At 32.0% G+C, this 23924-nt stretch overlaps 4 protein-coding genes across 4 annotated transcripts; 3 read left to right on the top strand and 1 right to left on the bottom strand.

Moving 5' to 3' along the window:
• Positions 1 to 17251: 17251 nt before the first annotated feature.
• Positions 17252 to 20293, top strand: SOG2_1 (RAM signaling network component; the record flags this gene model as incomplete). Its single annotated transcript, XM_066115977.1, has 3 exons — positions 17252 to 17643; positions 17724 to 17835; positions 17912 to 20293. The coding sequence occupies 3 exons, from the start codon at positions 17252 to 17254 to the stop codon at positions 20291 to 20293; spliced, it is 2886 nt and encodes a 961-aa protein (XP_065977858.1).
• A 178-nt stretch (positions 20294 to 20471) lies between these two features.
• On the top strand, positions 20472 to 20819 carry J3458_000168 (uncharacterized protein; the record flags this gene model as incomplete). Its single annotated transcript, XM_066115978.1, has 1 exon — positions 20472 to 20819. One exon carries the CDS (start codon positions 20472 to 20474, stop codon positions 20817 to 20819), a length of 348 nt encoding a protein of 115 aa, XP_065977859.1.
• Positions 20820 to 21387: 568 nt separating this feature from the next.
• J3458_000169 (uncharacterized protein) lies at positions 21388 to 22215 on the top strand (the record flags this gene model as incomplete). The annotated part of the gene is made up of 1 exon (XM_066115979.1): positions 21388 to 22215. The coding sequence occupies one exon, from the start codon at positions 21388 to 21390 to the stop codon at positions 22213 to 22215; it is 828 nt and encodes a 275-aa protein (XP_065977860.1).
• A 495-nt stretch (positions 22216 to 22710) lies between these two features.
• On the bottom strand, positions 22711 to 23789 carry TSC13_1 (3-oxo-5a-steroid 4- dehydrogenase; the record flags this gene model as incomplete). The annotated part of the gene is made up of 3 exons (XM_007813794.1): positions 22711 to 23375; positions 23445 to 23669; positions 23756 to 23789. The coding sequence occupies 3 exons, from the start codon at positions 23787 to 23789 to the stop codon at positions 22711 to 22713; spliced, it is 924 nt and encodes a 307-aa protein (XP_007811985.1).
• Positions 23790 to 23924: the final 135 nt, after the last annotated feature.

A 23924-nucleotide genomic window follows, 5' to 3' on the forward strand; every position in this document is an offset into this window, starting at 1 on the left:
TTTACAGGTTCTTTCCTTTATTTTAATAGGCGTAATTACCTTAAGAGCTAACTTATAGATTTAAGATAAAGGTAATTATAAGTTTATTTTAGTATAAATTTTTAGTCTTATCCCTTATTTTTTCCTTTCTTATTTTAGCTTTATCTCTCTTCTCTTTCTCTCTTAGTAGCTTTATTCCTTATTATTTAAGTATAAATCCTTTTTTTAGCTCTTATTTATTCTATATTCTTATTATACTTAACTACTACTTAATATTTACGCCTACGATTCGTGTACGTTTCTTAGCTTATAAATTATAGTAATACTTATTAGGCTTAAATTTTAAATGTATACTTAATATAATACTTTATTTACATTTTCTTCTAGTATAATAAAGCGTTAATATTATAAGTTATATTTTTAACTTAAAGTTATATTAATATTATAGTTAACTAGTCGTTTTATTACTAGATTAATAATAGTTTATTTAGGTACGTTAAACTAGAATATATTTTATTATAATTAGTAAAACTTTAGCGTAAAATACAGGTATATATTTATTAATTTTAACTGTTTTTAGCCTAAATCTTACTACTATTATTATTAGGTTCCCTATATTAACTCTTATTACTTTTAATTACGTTTTATTTTACCCTTTTAATTATTATATTTAAATACAGCTATTTTAATTCGTATAACGCGGTATACTATTAGGGGCCTTCTTATAGCACCTTAACTTAGCTTTCTTCGCGCTTTTCTCTGCCTTCTCTAGTACGTACTTTTATATTTAACTTTTACTTTAAATTATAATTAATTTAAGTATAGGTTACGTCTTTATACCCTTATACTTAAGAAAGCGTATTTAATTTAATGGTAATACGTATTAATATTTCTTACCTATTTTATAGGCATATATTTCTTAATAAGGCGAATTTAACCTAGTATTAAATTACCTTTTTAAATAGTTCTATTAAATAGGGTAAGTAGTTTATTATTATTCTCTTAGGTTTTAATTTTAACGTGATTTTCTAGAGAACGTTATAATTATTATAAATATTATACTATTCTTTAAGCTATTAACTATTATACCTATAGTCTTATTAGCTTAAACTTTAGCTTATAACCAGAGCTCTTACAAATATAGTAAATACAAGTGTATTGTGTATTATATTTTGTATTGTATTGTATTTTCGTGTATTGTATTTAAATACATTACATTACATAACTAAAATACCTATAAATGTATTATAAGTAAAAAAAACCCCTGTTTTCTTAAACTAAAGATTATAAGGCTAATTATAAGGGTTATAAGGGAAAATTTTATATCATTAAAAAGAGCTAAATTAGCTCTTTAAAATGCTTCACTTTTTATTACTATAAGTCATTATCTTAAAAAGTTATAAGCAATTGAAAATTCGCCCCGCTTTACTTACTTTTTATTTTAAGACATAACTTTAAAGCTTAATATCTCGCTTAATATCCACATTTTAAGGTTAATTTTTAAAGATCTAAAATCACGTGATTTTTGGCTTTATTTTAATATATAATATGCTTATATAAGCATTTATTTATAATATTAGATATTTTATAGCCTTATAATACATTTATAGGTATTCGTATCCTGTAATGTATTGTAATCAGAGCATTGGAAGTAGTGTAGTTTTGTAGTTTTTAGTGAATTTTAGTGTAGTGTAGTGTAGTGTAGTTTTACTACACTACATTACATTTTAAAAATTAGTGTAATGTGTAGTGTTAATTAATTTATAAGCTATTATTAGCTAATATAATTAGTAAGCTAAAATAGAGCTACATTTACTTACTAATATTAATATTAGTAAGCAGGGATTAGCTAGCTTAAATAAGCTAAAAACAGGGATTAAAAAACTAATAAAAATAAAATAAAAATAAAATAAAAGGGAATTATAAGGGAATTATATTAAGTAAGCAAGTATTATTTTATATTATTATTATAAGTAAAATATATTTAATATAATAAATTAAAAATTTCTATTATTTATATATAAATATCTTATAAAATAATAATATTTATAATATTACCCTATAACTTAAATATAAAATATTAAATATTAAAGTTATAAGAAATATATTAAAGTTATAAATAATATATTTAAATACCTTAAAATTTTTCATATAAAATAATATTTTATACTTTCTTTTTATATATATTATTTCTTATATTATAATAGATTTTATATTTCTTACTTAACTTTTTTATTTTTAAATTTTATTATAAAAAAGTTTTACTAAAAAAAAGCTTATATAAGCATATTATATATTAAAATAAAGCTAAAAATCACGTGATTTTAAATCTTTAAAAATTAACCTTAAAATGTGGATATTAAGCGAGATATTAAGCTTTTAGTCTCTTATTTAAAAAAAGTGGATCTTAATTTTTAGCTAAGATTTAACCTATTATAACTCGCTTAATTTATAAGCTATACGTATAAAAATTAGTGCATTATAAAGAGCTAAATTAGCTCTATTAAGGTATAATAATTATAACCTTATAAGTCTTATAATTAACGTTATATTTATAATTAAAAATTTCTCTTTATAATTACACATTACACTATAAATGTAGTTGTAGTGTAGTTAAACTACACTAAAACTACAAAAACTACACTACACTAAAAACTACACTAAAAAACTACATGTAGTGTAGTTTTTTTGTCAATGCTCTGTATCGTATATGTTTTAATAATAGGGTTAAATCTATAATTTACCTTAAATAGTAATATCTTTATATTATTAATCTTAGAGCTATTATAAGCAGAGCTCTTACAAATATAGTAAATACAAGTGTATTGTGTATTGTATTTTGTATTGTATTGTATTTTCGTGTATTGTATTTAAATACATTACATTACATTAGTAAAATACCTATAAATGTATTTTAAGGAAAAAAGACCCTTGTTTTTTTAACTTAAAATTATAAGGCTAATTATAAGGGTTATAAGGAAAAATTTTATATCATTTAAAAGAGCTAAATCAGCTCTTTAAAATGCTCCACTTTTTACTATTATAAGTTACTACATTAAAAAGTTATAAGCAATTGAAAATTCGCCCCGCTTTACTTACTTTTTATTTTAAGACATAACTTTAAAGCTTAATATCTCGCTTAATATCCACATTTTAAGGTTAATTTTTAAAGATCTAAAATCACGTGATTTTTAGCTTTATTTTAATATATAATATGCTTATATAAGCATTTATTTATAATATTAGATATTTTATAGCCTTATAATACATTTATAGGTATTCTAATCTTGTAATGTATTGTAATATATTACATTACAATACAATACAATACAGTATAGTAAAAAATACAAAAAATACAATACATTTAGAGGTCTGATTATAAGCCTATTATACTAGTGGTAGCCATTTTACCTAATTATTCTATTAGTAGTTAATATAGCTTTACAAATATTATTTAAGTATTTAGTTTAAGATTTCTATTTACCTATTTAATTATAGGTGGAATACCGTTAATAAGCTTTATTTAATCTTTATGGTTTTTATAAGGTATTTTTAAAAGTTTAAGGTAAATAATTTATTATAATCTAATATAAGCTTTATTAGTAATTTATATTATATAATAACTATTTTAAAGAATATATACGTTAAGTCCTTAATATTACTTAATTTCTTATATAGAATATAATAGGCGTATTTTATGAGTTTATCTATAATAATTAAGATACTATTATAAGCTACTTTTATTATAGGTTCTTTTAACTTTAATAGTTTAACGATAAAGTCTATTATAATAGTTTACTATACTCTTTTAAGTGGTAATATTAGTTATAATTCTTTATATAATACGTGTTACGTTAATTTTACTTTATTACACGTGTTACATTTCTTAATAACTTCTTATACTATTTTTTTACTTTCTAGGAAGTTATACGATCTTCTTAGCCTACTAATCGTTTTCCTTACACCCTAATATTCGTGTAATAGGTGCTCGTATATTTTCTTAATAAGCTATTCTTAAAGTATACTAGGAATATACTACTATTTATTATATAAGAAGGTTTTACCTTCCTTAAATAAATGCGTTTTCATTTCTTAATTATTTAAATAACTATTATTATTAATGTATAATATAATTTAATATATCTATGTTTTATTTAGCTTAACTTACTAGGTTATATTAATTTCTTAGGTGCTTAGTATAAGGTTCTTATCCTTAATAGCGCGTAATAAGGGTATATTACTTACTTACTTATTTAATTTTAAGTTCTCTCTTTAATTAAGCGCGTTTACTCTTTTATTTTTAGATTCTTTATAGTATATAATTTTAAAGTTATAATTCGTAAGGGTTTTATACTATTTAATCTATCGTTTATTTAAATCCTTTATAATTAAGAATAATATAAGATTCTTATAGTTAATATAAACCTTAATTTAATACTTTACTCTTATAAGATAATATCTTTATTCTTTAAAGCACTTAATAATAGCTATAAGTTCTTTATTATAAATCCTATAATTAAGTTTAGGTTTATAGAGTTTCTTTAAGAAGAATATAACTAGGTATAATCTTCCTTAATTATCTCGTTATTTAAGCTATTCGCTTAATATAAAGTTTAAGGCGTTTATTTTAAGCTTATAAGGTTTATTTTAATTAAGTGCTTTTAATATAGGTTTTAACGTAATTAAATCTTTTATCTTTTAAAATGTTATAGCTTTTAATTTATTTTATTAAAAGCTAACTTCTTTCTTTATTAGGTTTATAAGAGATTATAAGATATCTTTATATTCGCTTAAGAATTTACGGTAAAAGTTTATAAATACTATAAATTCTTTAACTTTCTTTAGATTCTTTAATATAAGCTATTTCTTAATAGTTTTAATCTTATTTAAGCTTATTTATATTTCTTTATATATAAGCACGTACCCTAAAAAGTATATAGTATTCTAGTAGAACTAGTATTTTAAGGCTTTAATTAAGAGTTTATTATTCTATAAAGTTTATAATACCTTATATATATATTATTTATATTCCTTAAGGGTATTTAAGTAAATAAGAATATTATTAAGGTATATAACTATAAATACTCTTAGTTATTTTTATAAGATCGTATTAATTATTCTTTAAAAGGTTACTAGTATATTAATAAGCCTAAAAGGTATTACTAGATATTCGTAGTATTCTTTACTAGTTTAAAATGCTATTATTTACTTATAGCCTTCTTTTATTTATATAAGGTTATAAGCTTCTTTTAAGTTAAGTATAGTAAACCATTTAGCTTTTTTAACTTTATCTTTAATTTCTATTATAAGTGGTAATAGGTATTAATTCTTAATTATAATCTTATTTAAGTATTAGTAATTAATATATAGTTATAGTTTCCCGTTCTTCTTTAATACCTATAAGATTAAGTATCCTATTAAAGACTTTAATAGTCGTATATATCCCTTTTATAGTATATTCTTTAAATACTTTTTAAGCGCCTTATCTTACTTAAGGTTTTAAGAATAAATTTTATTAAACGTTAATTTAATATTAAGTTAAAGTTTAATCTTATAATCCTAATATAAATACTCTAATAGTTTTATTTTTAGCTCTTTATTAAATAGCTTACTATACTTTAAGTATTTCTTAAGAATCTCTATTATCTTAGCTTTAAGCTCTCTAGTAATTACGTATATTCTTAGAGGCCTATTATAGTTTAAATAAAGTGCTCTTTATAGGCTACTCTTTACTTTATAACCGTATTCTAGTAAATTCTATTAAAGTTAGCTGGTTCTTTAATTAACTTATAAATTACTTGCTTATAACTAGGGTATCCCTAATATAATATTATATTTTAAGATTATTATAATATTTAATATAACTTAATGTTTTATGCCTTATATATTAACTAAAAGCTACGTAACTTTTATGTTAATTACTTCTTAGCTATACTTTACCGTAGTTTCTTTTATAGTTATAAGTTAATAGGGCTTATCTTTAAGTGTTTAAGGTAATTATAATCTATTAACGAGATTTAGTAAGATAAAATTTCCTTATACTCCGCTATTAATTATTACTTAAATCTTTCGTTCTATTATAATTATATTAATTATAAGGTGTATTATATTACTAATATTTATAGTATATAAAGACCTATTAGATCTCCGTTAAGAAATTAGTCTTAATTGTAATAATAGCTATTATTTTCTAATTTATTAATTCTATTCTTATATTATTCTCTAGCGCGTTATTTTAGGCGTTATTATTAGCAATTATCCTTTAACGCATTATTAAAGCTTTCTTAATAATCGCTTAATTTACTATTTATATTAATTAAACTTAAGCTAAGTAAGTTACTTATAGTTATATAGTTCCCTTTCTTCTTATATTATAAGGTTATAGCTTAGGTAGTATATACGTTATTCTTAGTATAATATAACTTCTCGTTTAATATCTTTAAATTAATTTATTATAATTTCGGTTATATTATAAGAGTTATTCTCCTTCCCTTTTATTCTCGTAGAAACTATCTACTACTTTACTTACTATTAAGGTGTATATAGTAATTATTATCGTAATAAAAGGTTTAATTAAGAAGTTTATATTTAATTTTAGGTTTATCTTTCTTAATTAAATAATTCTCTTTTTCTTAGATTTATTCTAGTAAAGATTTACTTTTTAGTAAGGGTATTTAGTATTTTTAAAAGTTATTAGGTATTAATTAGGTTTTAAATTCTTAATCTTTATTTAAATTAATATTATTTATTAACGTAAAGCTTTCTTTATTACTTATTATACTAAGATTTCGCGTGGGTAAGTCTTTTTAATTTATAGTATAAAGCTTCTTACCTTTAAAAATTAGCTTTTATAGCTTTTTTAAGGCTTTACATTTATTTATAAAGTATTTAGTCTTATTATAATTATAATAAGTCTTCCCCTTTTTCTTATTCGCAGCGTTAAGTTTTATAGGTTTAGCGTAGTACCCGTATACTATTAATGTTTAGCGTAGCTTACTATTATTAGGTTTATTAAACCTAGTATATAATTTGAATTTCCTGTGACTTTTTTCGTAATATTACTCGTATAAACGGTTATTTATCTTAATAACTATTTTAATAAAGTTATTAAATAACTTAAGATAATTTTCTTAATAAATATTATTCTTCACTTCTTCTTTAAGTTCTTAATAAAAGACTTTTATTTTAGGTTTAATATTCTAGTTAAGTTTTACTATAATGCGTTTAAATTCCCTAGCATAATAAGCTATAAATCCGGTTTACTTAAGTTAAGTAAGCTATTATATAGCTTCTTTATACTTATTAGAATTTTTAAATATAGTAAGAAGTTATTCTTTAAAGGTTTTATAATTAAAGAAAATATAAATAACTTTTACTTTAGCTTTAACGCTATACTTAAGATATATGTGAAGGGTTAACTTCTACTATTCTATTACTTTTTTAATTAAAAGGTTACTAATATAAAGAATCTATAACTTAAGTATTATATAAATTTTTTCGTTAACTTATAGGTAAGCTTAGGCTTATATAAGAAAGTTCCTTATATTACCCTTATAACTATTTTATGATTTAAGCTTAGGGAATTTTAGTATATTATTATTATTAATAAAGAATATAAGTGTAAGATTTTAAACTACTATAAGTTTCTCTTCTTATACCTTAAGTTTTTCGTAGAGATTATTCTATTAGTTAAAAAGCTATTAATTCTACTTTTTAAGCTTAATAATCTTATTATAAAGGTACTTTATTATCTCCTTAAAGTTAATAGTCTTTTCGCTTAAAGTAAATATCTTAAAAGTTATTATTACTTAAAGTTTTAAGGTAACTTACTAAATAGAATTAATTAAAATGTAATAATAGCTTAGGTTTTAAGGTATAATAGGTTTATTTCTTAAGAAGTAAGTTAAGTTAAATGCTATAAAGTAGCTTTTACGTAGTATTATAATAAGGCTATTAAGAGTATAACTCTTAATAGTAAAACTATTACTTAAATTAATTAATAAAGATCTAGACTATTTAACTATAGAAATACCTTCTCCTTAAGTACTCGTTTATCTCTCTATTATAGTTCTAAATTAAATAGATCCTAGTTAATTCCCCGTATTAAATTAGGTTAATCCCCTTTAATCTATTAAGTTAAATTAAACTAATCCTATTTAATCCCCTCACGTAACCTGCGATCCCGTTAGGCCCCATTCTTGTCTGTATGCTAGCGGCTTATAACGCTGGCTAACTGCTTTAGGTACCCTTAGTTTGTAATAGTAGAATAGTAAGTACTTCGTATAATAGTCTATTATTATTAGGATAATATTAACGTTTTATTTATAATATCGGGTCTCTAATAATCCCGTTATAAAGTCTATTAATAATTTAGCCTATAGGCCTTAAGAAATTAATAGTAATTCTAGTTTACTATAGGGCTAGTGCCTTTATACTATAATTCTTTAGTATATTATATAAGACTTTACGTAGTCTTTTACATTTATATTTATATGTATTTAATAGAACTTTCTTTTTAATAGCTTAGCTATTCTTTTTATATTAAAGTGCCTAGTTAATAGGTTATTATAATATAGCCTAAGTAATTCTTAAATAATAGCCTTATCTAATAGAACCTATACATGTAATTAATATATTAAAATTCCTTAATTATTTAAGTGCTATTTATTAGCTAAATCTTAACTAAGATAAATCCTTATACATTTAGCTTTTATTTAAGGATCTCTTTTTTACGCATTTAAGATTATATCCCTTAAGGGTATATTTACGTTCGTTTTATAAGAGTCTTCTCGTTCTATAATATCTTAAATTTTCTTCTAAAGCAAGAGTAGTTATAACCTACCTCTTAGTTCTAGGTTAAATTAGCGGCTTAAAGGGGGTAAATCCCCTTATAAAGGCATCTTATTACGCTTATTAGATTCTATAGAAACTTATAGACTTTCTTTTAATAAAGGCTTTTCATTATATTTCTCTTAATTAGGTGCTTTATTTAAAAATAATAAATTATATTTTTATACTTAAATAAATCTAATAAGCGCTTTATTTACTTACGTTATCTTTATATAAATTCCTTTAAAAATTATAGGATCTTTACGCGGTCTCTTCGCGTAGTTTAGCTATTTTAATAGCGTATTAGTAAGGTTTCTTTTTCTTACTTAGTGCTTAATTATAAAGTTAAAAGGGGTTAAGTATAAATATTATTAGAACTATCTTCTATTTAGCTACTTATTACTTATAAATGTTTATAGGTTATAATAGTCTATTAAAACCTTAATTAGCTTTATTATATTATTTATATAATATTATTAATATTTAAATGCGTTCTTAATTATTAGTATCTCCTAATTAAACGTGCTATAATAGGTCTTTATATCTTATAATTTTCGCGACTAAAAGGTAATAGGGTGCTATTTTCTATCGTCTTTAAATTACGATAAAATCGCTGCGATTATAAAGATTAATGCATTTATTTTAATTTAGGTTTACTAATTAGAATTAAAATACTATAATAATAGGGCTTTTATAAAGGCGTTCTTTAAGGCGTAAAACGCCTTTATTTCCTCTTAATTAAGTTCTATACTTCTTAGTTTTCACTCGTTTTTACTCCCTTTTAGTAAAGCTATTAATAAGGCTATTACGTGGGAGTATACTTTAATAAAGTATTAATAGAAGTTATAAAACCCTAAGAATACTTATATATTATAGTAACTTTTAGGTTTTAGCTAAGATATAATAGTTTTAATTTAGGTAAAATCTATAGAGATCCCTTTTACTAATAAAATAAACCCTAGGAATTTCACTTAGGGTTAAAAGAATTTACACTTCAATAATTTAGCGTATAACCTTACGTTTCTTATTTGTTTTAACACTTATATTAAGTGTTTTTTATATTTCTTCTTCGTTTTAAAGAATATTAAGATATTATTAAGGTATATAATATAAATAATATTATTTAAGCCTTATAACGCTTAATTTATATAACTTTAGAATGTAGTGGGTGCGTTAATTAACTTAAAAGGTATTACTAAGTATTTAAAATGCTTATATTATATTTAAAAAGCGGTTTTTTATTTATTCTCTTCCTTAATTTTAATCTAATAATAAGCTTTCTTAATATTTAGTTTTAAAAATACCTTAGCTTCTTATATTCGGTCTAATATCTTAGTAATTAAGGGGAGTAACTATTAGTTTTTAATACTAACTTTATTTAATTCTTAATAGTTTACGTAAAGGTAAAGCGTCTTATTCTTTTTTAGTATAAATAAAATTAATACCCCTACTAGGCTTTTAAAGTATTAAATTCGGCCTACCTTTAGGTTTTTATTTAAATAGTCTTGTAATATTACTAGCTCCTTTAATAAGAGCAGGTATATAGGTTTATATAAAGGTAATTCTTCTTTTACTAGGTTAATTATATAATTAATTAGGTAATATAATAGTAGTTCTCTCGCCTTTTTATCTTTAAAAACGTTAATATATTCCCGTAATATTAGTAATAAAAGCGTTACTTTTAAAAAGGGTTTAGTACTATTTTCTTATAGTAGTATTACCTCTTTTACTTTAAATACGGTAAAAACGTATACGCGATTTTACGCTTCCCTTTTAAACTTATATATTAGGATTACCTTATATTCGCTCTTCTTTATATTATACTATTATTATTATAACCTTATATTTATAGTAATATTCTTATTTTTAAGAGCTAGTATTTTAAGTAAGAGAAGATTCTCACTTATATCTAGTATTATATAATAGATTTAGGTGAACTTTCTTTATTTCCCTCGTAAATTTATAAGAGCTAGGGGTATCTTTTATACTCTTAGCTTTTATAAATAAATATTATTAGGTACCTTAAGGCTTAATAGAATCTTATTTAAGCGGTATAGTTTTATATATTATATTAAGATAATATTAATTAAGTTTACTTTAGCCCTAGTATTTAGAGTTACTTTAATAAGTATTAATTTTTATTCTTAAATTATAGCTTATATTATAAGGCTAGCTTTTACCCGAATATAGTCTTTATTAGTTATAAATTAGGTATTATTTATAATTAGTTCTCTTTTTTTACGGTGTTCTTCTCGTTTTCCCTCTTTTTATCTTAAGTTTTTATATTATTAATCTTTCCCCTCTTAAGGTATTTAATTTAAAGATATTTATTACTATTATACTTCTAGTAGGTAAAATTCTTTTTCTCTTTACTATTAACCTTCTTTTTATCTTTATTTTAGAATAAGTTTTAACGTAAAAAACGCCTTTAATTAGGTTTTAAGAACCTTTTTTAATTACTTTCTCTCCTAAAAGAAGAGTCCTTAAGGTTTCTTTAAGGCACCTTAAAGGGCCTTTTATTTAGGTTCTCGTTTTAGAGCCGCTTATTATTTCGCTTACCTTTTATATTATTCTAAAAACAGGTAATAAGAGCTATAATTCTCTTTTAAGTTTTTAGTATACTTAATACATATATTTTAATATAGTTTTAAAGGTAAGGGTAGAGTTTTATGAAGAAGTTAAGTGCTTATTACGCCTTTAAGACGTAAGGGAAGTACTTTTTTAATAAGTTTAAGTATACGTAAAAGTCTTAGAGAGATTAGTCTTCTCTTTAATATATACCTTTTAACTATTATATTATAATTATATTTTAATAAATAAAATCTTAAATAAGATTTAAGATTTATACTTTAAATTTTTTTTTAATTAATATTCACGTTTAAATTACGCGCCTTTACTTTCTTAATATATTAATTCTATTAAAAATAATATTTATTTTTTATTTATATAATTATATATAAGATTTAAAAGTAATTCTTCTTAAACTTTCTTAAGGTACCCTTAAAAGTGTATTAAAGGTTATTTAATTAATTATCTCTTTTTCTTTAATTTATATTAAGGGATAACTTAAAGAGGTTTTTAATTTAAATCTTTAAACCCTAATCTTCTTTTAAGAAGAAGAAGTCTTATTATTTTAAGAACCTCCCCTTATTATTTAAGAATAAGTTTTAAAGTAACTCTTACTCTTAAGCTTTAAGTTCTTAAATTCGCTTAAGTTTACGTAAGTGCTTCTTTAGCTACGCCTCTCGCGTAATTATAGTAAAGTACTTAATAAGAGTTAAGAGAGTAAATAATTTACGCGTAAGGGATATAATAGATATCTCTTCTTCTAATATATTACTATATAACGTATAGCTTTATCCTTAAGTTCTTATTATCTTTTTAAAGGTAATTATATAAAGAAGTTTTAGGAATTATTAGGATCAGAGTATTGGAAGTAGTGTAGTTTTGTAGTTTTGTAGTTTTTGTAGTTTCAAATATAAAAAATTATATTAAATCTAATAAAGTACTTATAGAATTATAAGTTTTACGAATAACTAGCATAAATCTAAAATTATAAGCTTATAATAAAAAAGTGGGTCCTTATATACTATTATAAGCCTAAAACTTCAAAAACTACATTTTATAGTTTTTATAGTGTAGTGTAGTGTAGTAAGTTTTTAGAAAACTATATAATCTAGTTTTTAAGCTTACAAAAAGCTAAAGGGACCCACTTTTCTAAATAAGCTGATGAACTATAATATTAGCTATTTTATGTATTTATTATTATAATTCAAGTATTTTATTAGATTTATTAATTATTTAAGCTTTTTTAAAAAATGAAAATGTAGTTTTCTTGTCAATGCTCTGATTAGGATAAACCTAGGATATAAGATAATTAGGTAAGGAATTAGAAAAGAACTTTATTCTTAGGTCTTTTAATAATATAAGACTAAAACTTATTTAAATTATTTAATATTTAAATTAATTCTTTTATACTTATTTATTAAGGGTTTTAGCTTTAATTTATACTCGCTTCTCACGTAATAATACTTATAGGATTTAAACTAGAATTAGTAGGGATTTATACCCCGTTTTAGAATATAAGCGGACCCGATTTAGTCCCTCTTCACAGGTAACTCCCTATACGCGGTGCCCGATTCGGTCCCTCTTTATAGGTAACTCCGTGTGCGCGTTACAATCGTATAGGTTAAAGGTACTTATTAGGCTAGCTATTCTAGTAATAGTTTATTAAAGCGTGTATAGTAAAGGTTTAAGCTAAGTTTAGGTTAACTTTAATACGCTAATTAAGTAACTATTCTAGTATTTAGGTGTTTAAGGCTATCACGTAGTTTCCTTTAAGCGTTATATTATACTATATTATTTTAGGCCTAGTATAATACTATATCTTAAATATTTCTAGTATAATTAATATATTATAATAAACTTTACTTTATCCTTGCTTTTAGGGCTATTTAATTAAGCTTAGCTAACTATTATTAGCTATTTAAGGCTTATTATAGCCTTTATAAGAGCTTTAAATTAAGCTATTAATTTTCCTTTCTTTCTTTCTTCTTTAAACCCTTAATTTTTATACGTATAACCTCTTTTTATAGCCTTTAATATTAAGCTAGCCTTATAATAGCTTTTAGCTCTCTTTATAAGCTTATTAAAGCTATACTTATATTAGCTTATTTTTTAAGCGTTTCTTAGGTGAATTTAGTTAACGCGCGTTATTTTTTTAAGCTTTTTCTCGTCTTATATAGCTTTTATAAGCTTTTTTTAATTTAAGGTAAGTTTTTATTTAACGCTAGCTTAATACTAAGCGTCTCTCTCTCTTATCTTATTCGCTATTTTTAATCGTATATTAGTTTATTTTACTTTATACGTTTACTTAACTTTAGCTTAATCTTAATATCTTTTTATTAATATTTCGTAAAAGCTTATCGTTTTTAAAATAGTTATACTTAACGTTACTCTTAAGGTACGTCTTAATTAATTAATTAACTTTAATTTAATAGTAATATTAACTTAACTATAAAAGAATAGCTCTTTTAAGGGTAAGATACTTACACTTACCTAAAAGAAAAAGGCTATTAAGTAAAAGGTTACTATAAGTACCCCTATTTTACTCTAACCTAATATTATATTAATATTTATATAGGTTAACGCTTAGTATTAAATTCTATACTTATCTTATATAGCTTAAGTTATTACTAATATAAAGAAGAGCTAAGCTTATCTTTATTATATTATCTTTAATAAGATTATTCTTATACTTTAGCTTTAGCTTAGCTTTATTAACTCTTATAGAATTTAGTATTATTACTTACTTTAATTATTAGGTTTATAATTATCTTTACCTAAAGGTAAGTTAAGTTTAATTTAACCCTAGCTTATAATCTTATTATTCTTATATGTTAACCTATACTTCTTAGGATTTTATTAATATTAAGACCCATTTAATTTTACCTTAACTCTAAAATAAGCTTACTAAGCTTATTAATACTTTTAAGCCTTAAGTGTATACCCCTATTATACCCTTAACTTTAGCTTTAATTTGGTTTTAGTTTTTAGCTTAATTAAAGGCTAATATAGCTATTCTTTAAAAACTACGTAATAAGCTTAAGGGTAAGGCTACTATTAGCTTAGCCCTAGCTACTTATAATAGTAGTAATTAAAAGGAGTTACTAGCTATTATAAAGCGCGTTACTAAGTTAATATTAGCCTTAAGTATTATCTAAGAGAAGATAAATAATTTATTACGGTAATTACTCGTTATTATAAAGAAGGCTACTATAGCTAATAGTAGTACTAGCTTATCTCTAGTGTGTCTTCCCCGTTATTTTCCTATATTATTATCTATAGCCTTATTAAAGTTAATACTCACTTAAGAATTATAATCTAAGCGTAAGCAATTTAATAAAGGTGCTAAGTAGTAAGCGAAGCGCTATTAGCTTATCTTTAAGCCTAGATTTATCGTTTAAGGGGAAGGATGCTTTAAAGGAGAATAATATAGCCTAGTATTATTAACCGAGTTCTTCTATCACCGCGCTATTAGGCTAGGTCAGAGCATTGAAAGTAGTGTAGTTTTGTAGTTTTTAGTGAATTTTAGTGTAGTGTAGTATAGTGTAGTTTTACTACACTACATTACATTTTAAAAATTAGTGTAATGTGTAGTGTTAATTAATTTATAAGCTATTATTAGCTAATATAATTAGTAATCTAAAATAGAGCTACATTTGCTTACTAATATTAATATTAGTAAGCAGGGATTAGCTAGCTTAAATAAGCTAAAAACAGGGATTAAAAAACTAATAAAAATAAAATTAAAATAAAATAAAAGGGAATTATAAGGGAATTATATTAAGTAAGCAAGTATTATTTTATATTATTATTATAAGTAAAATATATTTAATATAATAAATTTAAAAATTTCTATTATTTATATATAAATATCTTATAAAATAATAATATTTATAATATTACCCTATAACTTAAATATAAAATATTAAATATTAAAGTTATAAGAAATATATTAAAGTTATAAATAATATATTTAAATACCTTAAAATTTTTCATATAAAATAATATTTTATACTTTCTTTTTATATATATTATTTCTTATATTATAATAGATTTTATATTTCTTACTTAACTTTTTTATTTTTAAATTTTATTATAAAAAAGTTTTACTAAAAAAAAGCTTATATAAGCATATTATATATTAAAATAAAGCTAAAAATCACGTGATTTTAAATCTTTAAAAATTAACCTTAAAATGTGGATATTAAGCGAGATATTAAGCTTTTAGTCTCTTATTTAAAAAAAGTGGATCTTAATTTTTAGCTAAGATTTAACCTATTATAACTCGCTTAATTTATAAGCTATACGTATAAAAATTAGTGCATTATAAAGAGCTAAATTAGCTCTATTAAGGTATAATAATTATAACCTTATAAGTCTTATAATTAACGTTATATTTATAATTAAAAATTTCTCTTTATAATTACACATTACACTATAAATGTAGTTGTAGTGTAGTTAAACTACACTAAAACTACAAAAACTACACTACACTAAAAACTACACTAAAAAACTACATGTAGTGTAGTTTTTTTGTCAATGCTCTGGGCTAGGTCCGGCCTTAGGCCGTAGTTCGCCGTCGTAATAGATTGGGTTCCTTTCGTTTAAAATAATATTTTATTAATTATACTTATTTATATATTAAAAAAAGCTTTTTATTTTTATATTTATATTTATATTTTTATATTTAATATGTTTTTTAATTATTTATTAAAGTATTTAAAAAAAGAAAAATATTATAATTATAATTATAATTTTTATAATTTTATAAATATATATTATAAATATTATTTAATTTATTATATTTTTTATTAATATTTTTACATATACGTGGCCGCGTTACTGATGTGGCCGCGTTGCTAATAAGCACCAACTTTAGTTGGTGAGGCCTTGCGAACCAGTACTAAATGTGGGGCGAGGCACGATTAATACCAACAGACTCCTCCATGTCGACAAGCTGGCTTGGCTGCGCAGGGCTTCAACGGCGCAGAAGCAGGGTCTTGTCTGGCTGGGGTCAACCGGTGTGCCTGACCACCACCAACCAGAGTTTTGCATCCTTCCATCAGTCATCAGCCATCAAATATTACCAAACTGGCTCTGAGATTTTGTGTACTCCATAATAGCCCCTGGCTGTTGCTGTTCAGAAACAGCCAAGTCGAGCAGGACCACATGAGCAGTCAGTCTTCTGCAGGCCAGACGTCGGCAGCAGTGCTCCCTGCCATTGACGGACTGGTCGAGTCGAGTCGAGTCTGGCCCCTGTCACCACCAATCCACAGCCCACAGCCCACCAGACAGCACTTGGGGTCCAGTCCACACAGTCCACCGTCCACCGTCCACCGTCTAATATAATACCGTAAACGGTCAATCCATCCATACATACATACATACACACGGCCCAACCCATCCCAGCCCAGCCTTCCCTCTCCATCCCCCGACCTGGCATGTCGACTCGGATAATGTGATCAATCCTCCTCGCCCAACAATCACCTCGCGGATTGACCACTCGAAGCCCCCCTTCCGCTGTTGTCACTACCATCATGAACCTGTGTGCTTCGCGCAGCATCCTGTCGCAGCCAGCATCGGCTTGAAGCAGCAGCAACCCCCCGACCCCAGCATATTGGCTTCAACGTTTGAGACCCTCAGGGCCCTGACTTGGGTTGCGCGAGGGGCCTCTGAAACCTTTTTGCTGGAAACCGCCGAACCACAAGGTCCAGCACATCACACGACTACACGGCCATACGACTGCTGCGCTGTCCATTTATTTGTCGGCGTGTCGACCGACAACCTCTCGCTTCTCCCCATCCGCGACGTATACGCGTGAGAAGCATCAACCCCCCTCGCTTCTCTCGCAAGTGCCAGCACTGCTCTATTTTCCACCATGGAGTGGCTAGAGCGGATGCCTGCCGGCAATCCGGGAGCATCGTCGTCTGTTCGTGGATTGCCCGACAATCCTGCTCAAGGCCGACGTCCTGTTCCCAATTCCGCAGCCACCTCAAATGGTCCTCCCCCGCCGCCGCCCCCGATTCCAAGTCTTCGAAATACGTCTTCCAACGCGACCTTGTCGGCGTCCAGTCCCATCACTAGCCCGGCTCAGGTTATTGGCTTGGCTCGAGAGGCTATGCAGACGGCCCTGGAGAGCGAGGGTCAGGCTGCTGAGGCTGGTGCTGTCGGCACTGCATTAAGGGCTGGCGTCACCGTCGATCTGAGTCGAAAGGGAATCCAAAAACTACCCGAAGAAGTGATAGATATTGTCAAGGATCAACTAGAACGGTATGCATCTTGCTTCTCTTTCTGCGTCAAGCACCCCCAATTGTGACTGACGTGAACTGTTTTTTTTTCTGGCATTCTAGACTTGCTTTGTCGCACAACCAACTGTCAACTTTACCGTCTCGATTTTCCGAATGCACGTCTTTGCGGTACCTAAATATCAGAGGCAACCAAATCAAAGAGTTCCCGACAGCGGTAAAGATTATTATTCCTTCCCTAAAGCCCCTGGCTGCTCGCTTTCCGTTTTGAACTAAATCCTAACTCTGTCTAGCTGTGTGACTTGACATCTCTCGAAATTCTCGACCTCGGACGGAATCAGCTTCGAATACTGCCACAAGACATTGCAAGGTTATCGTCGCTCAAGGTCTTGTCTGTGCCCAAGAACCAAATTCGTGAATTGCCACTGTGCCTCGCCGATATGGGATCTCTTCAAGTGCTTAAATTCGAAGGCAACCCCATTAGCTTCCCACCTAAGGACGCCATACGACCACAATCCGGAAGCCCGCCGCATGATGGCATAGTGAGAGAGACCGAAGTCACCGAGGTCGCCGTAACGGCCATAATTAAGAAGTTTCTTCGGCATTATGCCATCACGGGACGGATGGAAAGCGATGCAACTGGTGATGAGTCCAGCGAGGGTGGTATCGACGTACCTCGGTTCCCTTTGAGACGAGCCGCGAGCGGTCGATTTCCCATCAAGGTTAATGGCGCCGACGTACCTGATATGCGGTCTCCTAACGGTGCATCCCGTCCGCCCCCAATCCCGACGAGGTCGCATTACCGTGGCTTATCGCAACAAAGCACTGCGATGCGTCGGCCGGGCGTTATGCCTTTAACTATTGGAAATGTGAATGAGAGACTTCGCAGCAACTCCGAGACATTGCTGCGGTCTGACCGAGGACCGGACGGCCGCAGTCGACGCATGGGAATCGTATCCAGGAAGGCATCTGAGCTAGGCACTCTAGATGAGACGCAGGCAAATAATCGCTTTAGCCACTACCGTGGCCTGAGCCACGGTTCTGCCATGCAAGGAACACCCCAGGGTGTCAAGAGTCCGGCGACACCCAGTGACCCATACCTCCAGCGACCCATTTATGTTCGCCGATTATCTGTCCTTCCTGAACGTCGACGAGAGTCAAAGATCTTTGACCCTATCATTGAAGCAGCCAAGGGCATTCTCTACTCCGTCTTTCAGATTCACCCCATGATACAGATGCTCATGACCCTGACAAGTGACGGATCAGCAAAACGGTCAAGCTTAGAGATCGTCTTCTACAACACCAACTCGCATGTTGAGGAGCTCGAACAAGAGGTGCAGAGACACGACACCACGCTCCTAGAGAATGGCCAATACTCTGCCGTAGATAATGAAAACGTGCACCGAGCCTGCCATACCCTTGTCAGCGCATACGGCCACGTTTGTACCCTTCTGGCCGAGAACATTGATACCTTCGTCAACAACGGAGACGCGCGATATATCCGCACGCTCTTGATGTTACTCTACAATAGTATCATGGAACTTCGTGTAACTTTAGCCACTGTCGGTGCCTCGCGGCCAGGATCTCAATCATCGAATCGCAGCATGCCAGACGCTAGCGAGACGATAAAACCATTTCAACGGGAACCTTTTGCGACTCCGACGGCAGATAGGACTGGACTTTTACGCAATCGTAATGGAACCGTCGTTCACAATCCTGCTGGCCTGCGCGTTGCAACAGACCTCCCGATTCACTACGCCAATGGCTCAACTCGGACCGCCAAACTCACCTCGGCAACACCACGGTCAGGCGGATCCTTTTCTTCTACGGGCAGCCGAGATCTTGCCAATGATTACACGGGAGAGGATGCACAGTTTGACAAAGTATTTTTATCACTACAAAAGTCCACTGACATAGTCCTCCGCACGCTGCCAAGCTTCCATGGCCAGCTGCAGGGTGATTTGAGGACGGCCATGCAGCGCCGCGCCCCAATGGCACTTGTCCAGGACTGGAAACATTTAATTGCCATGTGTGGCTATACCATACAGCAGACAGAAATCCTCCGCAACAGACTGTCATTGATTAAACTCAACGACCCAAGTGTACGCTCCTACCCCGGATTTTGGACCTTGTGTAACAACTTTGTCAACTCTTGGTGGTCCTTGATCACTAAGATCAAGAAGTCCATCGATAGCCTTCCGTTGCCGCCCGATACAAGGATGCGATTGCGACCCATTCAGCAATGCATGAAGGAAACTGGCAACATAATCGTACAATCACCCTGGCACCATCTCATGCGATCCTCTGGGCCTAATGGGAGTTTGGGCGGTCACTTTTCTCAGAGTGCCTCGCCGACAACCCAGGTTCCGATTACGCCGCAAAGTGCTGCTCTTGGACCTGCCATGCAGGCGACCGTTTCTACAACACCGCATAGCGCCTCGTTCGCCGCGGCATTCCATGGCAACGTTTTTGATCGTGCGGATGCTCTCATGGCAAACCCTGGAATATCCATGTCTCGCAGTGGCACAATGTCGCGAGGTCATTCTGGGTTCAACTCCCTCTCGTCTATTTCGTCAATGTCTTCGGACGGAATCTCGTCAATTTCAACACCCTTTAGCCCACCAAATGGAGGCTTGGGGCTCTCTCGACTAAACGGTGGGAGGTTGGCTTTGTAACGACATCATGGGCAACAAACATTATCAGAATCTCGACCACGATGATGGTTTGGGAATGATACACGATCAACTTTCAACAGACTGGCCACCTTTTCTGGGCCAGTTTTTGATTTTTTGGGGATGGTAATTTTTAACCATCCGGCTTCACTCTTTTCAATATTCCGCATAGCCCGGCGTTATGGGGAATCTGTGTGCTATAGAATGTGCTCTCGACGATGACGCGAATCATGGCAATGTAATCAAGGATATTCGATTTCTTTTTTGTTCTGTGTTCTTCCGTCATGCCGTATTTATTCTTGAGGGAGGGCATCAATGTTTGACGTTTCGATCCCGGCGTTCCAAGGGAGGGGGCTGCGTTTATCTCGTGAATTTTCTTTGGGGAACTGAAATGGGAAGGGAGCTTATAATGCAACTATACAAAGGCTTTACAAAAAGGAAGATGCTAGATCACTTTGTAAGTGAGGCATCAGGCACGGACACGGGCAAAAAAGAAGGACGACGAGGTCAACAACTCATGTACAAATAATCATCATGTTGCTATGTTAATAAATAAATATATATATACGTATATATATATATTGTCAGAAATTCGTCTCCAACAACTAGCACGTCATGAAATTGCATCGGTCCGGTTTATACATGCAGAGCACTTGCCATTATCTGGGGTTTTGTTATTTCAACTTATCCCATCTCCCCCTCTTTTGGTTCTCATGTCCACTTCACCGATTTAATGCAGGTCATGGCCGCTCGTTTCCCCAAAACGCAGCTGCGAAAAATCTTAACCCCACCCCCTCTCTCTTTTTTGGCCAAGACTCTTTTTCAGTCGAGAGTCTCCAACGACGTCTGTTGCTGTCGCATCAGGTGCACACGATGACGTGCGGGCCGGCGCAAGGGGCCGCATGTTGTTCGAGCACACGCACATCATCCATCAACGCACCCCGGCCAACCGTTTGTCTTCACAAAACCATCTACCCGGCGTCGCAAAGAAAAAAAAAACACGGCATATCCCAGCCATGCAGAAGGCTACATAAAACCCCAAGCAATTCATCCGCGGGAAAAGAAAGGCAGAAAAAGAAAAAATAATTCCACACAAGATGTCAACGGCAGCATCCTCACCACCCCGCCACGCCTCTCCACCAACATCGCTTTCCATCGCGCCGTCCACGGCCGCCCCGACGCAGCCTCATGCCGTCACGGCGCACGCCTCCCCCGCGCCGCTCCAGCAAACGCTTCCCTCGCAGGAAACCCAGCGCCATGTCGCCGAGGCCCGCGCCGCCGTCGTCGCCTCCATGGGCAACCTAATTGACTCGGAGCTCCAGTCGCGCGCGAGCATCCTGCACGACAACGCCGCCGCGCTGGACAAGCAGGAGCGCGACGTGGTCCGGGCGACGGATGGCCTGCGCCGCGAGACGGAGAAGCTCGCCCGGGAGGCGGACGCGGCGGCGAGAAAGGTCAAGGAGCTGGGGAACGTGCAGAACTGGGCTGAGGTTCTGGAGAGAGGGTTTCTGGTGCTCGAGGAGACGGTGCGGTTGGCGAATCGGCAGGATGGCGGGAGCCAGAGCGGGAGCTGTAGTTGTAGTGAGTGTGGGGGCGATGAGAGCAGCGGCGGCGGCGACGACGACGACGACGACGACGACGACGACGGGGAGTATGGCGAGGAGGGCATAATGGATGTGGATGTTGATTTGGCGAATAGTTTGCATCGGGATGGGAATAAGGTGAGCTTGGAGGCCAAGGGGCGGGCGAGGGAAGGGTTGGCGGTGGGTGCGGATGTTGATATGGCGACGACGGAGCCCGAGGCCGAGGACGGAGGGAGGAGCACCTGGTCGGACGCGAGCAGGAGCTTGATGGAGCCGGACTCGAGTACTGGCACGGGGATGGCCAAGGGCTCCGAGACGGCGAGCTTGTCGACGGAGTCGTAGAGGGAAGTTGATGGGAGCATGTTGGGCTCTTGATTTTGGCGATGGGGAGGGGGAGGAAGAGGGAACGATTAATGTCACCTGGGCATCTTATGAGACATGACTATGATTTTTATGGCCATCTGACGAGGTATGAATGCAATGCAATGATGTTTTGTGACTAGCATGTAAAGGCGTTGCAAGTTTTGTATGTATGGAAATTGATACACGAGCAGCTTGAATACAACCGCCAATTTACATTAGTATATATCGTACGGCGTCCTCACTTTGAATCATTCTCCCCCAACTCAAACTCTTGATCCTCATCATCGCTCATCAGATGGCATTACTATACTAGGTTTTCTTAATATCCCTGCTTCCCAGCATCCGATGTGCGTTTGTCCGTTTCTAGTTGCCTGCTAGAGCCCCAGCCCCAGCAGTTGAGGCTCTTGTGAACAAAAGTATGCCTCGTTGCTGGTTTGTGCAACAGTTTTTCTATTCGAAGGTTCTGTCGTCGGCTTACAACAGCCCAGGCAACATGACAAAACGCTTCTTCTTGTACTTGTCACCAAACTCTTTGCGATATGCTCTCTCCTTACCCTTGGCCCAGGTAAACATCTGCGCGGCGCCAATGCTGATGAAAAGCGCCACCGTCCAGTCCCGACTGGCAACAATGATGCCGACCCAAGACAAAATTTCGTACATGTAGTTGGGGCATGTGACAATAGCGAACCCGTAACCAGAGGGGATCTTGCGCTCAGTCCCACCGGCAGAGCGCAGAGAAGACAGGTACAGGTGGACCAGGGCGTTACCAGTCTCGCCAAAGAGGTAAAGAGCAAGCCCAACGAGGTCGAAAGCAGGCTTATCGGCACGAGCGGCACGGGAGTTGGGGTTATAGATGGACACGGCGCAAAGAAGGCCGGACAGAGCCCAGTAGAAGAAACTGTTCTTGAAAACGTTGGAAACCGGCATGGTGTTGGCGGAGAATTTGTGAACGAAGAGAGTCTCGATCTCGCGTTTGATGAAATGGGCCACAATCATGCCAAAGGCCAGCCACTGGGTTGTGGACATGTCGCCATCACCATTCTTGTAGATGTAGGGACGGGCGGCGACAACTAGGGCGTGAAACAAAATAGGTCCAAAGTACTCGATGACGAAGACAGTTCTCCAACCAATCTGGGGGCCTGCGCGAATTGCCTGTTAGACGCCGTTGTTTTCAGCGACTCCCTGGCGTGGATGCAGGTTCGACTTACCGAGATCCTTGACCAGAACTTCGTTGGCGGCAGTCACGTTTGGCTCGTCTGCCACGCGAGCTTTACGGTTCTTCAAGGTCTTCTTGGTAGTGGGATCATAGATGCCAATACGGTTAAAGTCGGAAATTTTGGCTTCTTTGGCGATCAGAGCCTTCAGGTCGTCGACGGTAGCATCGGCAGGTAGGTCAACCGTTGTGGGAAGCCTCTTGATGGGCTGCTTCGGAGCTGGGCATGGGGATTGGTGATTAGCAGAAGTGCCAATGGCTTGGTTTTGCGGGTTGGCCAGAAGAACTGCAAGACAATACACGTACAGCGATTCGTGAGTTTGAGTGTCGTGTTAGCCATTGTGGGTAGATGCCTCGTCTCTAGCAATGGGTGAAGGAGACACATGCGCTAGCACCATCACAAGAAAGCTGTTGGGAAAAGTGATGGGATGTGACCGGCCCTTGCTCATTGCATCGCTCCACGCGGTATGGCTGT

This window comes from Metarhizium acridum, assembly GCF_019434415.1.
Source record: "Metarhizium acridum strain ARSEF 324 chromosome Unknown scaffold_1, whole genome shotgun sequence".
In the NCBI taxonomy this organism is placed as follows: Eukaryota; Fungi; Ascomycota; class Sordariomycetes; order Hypocreales; family Clavicipitaceae; genus Metarhizium; species Metarhizium acridum.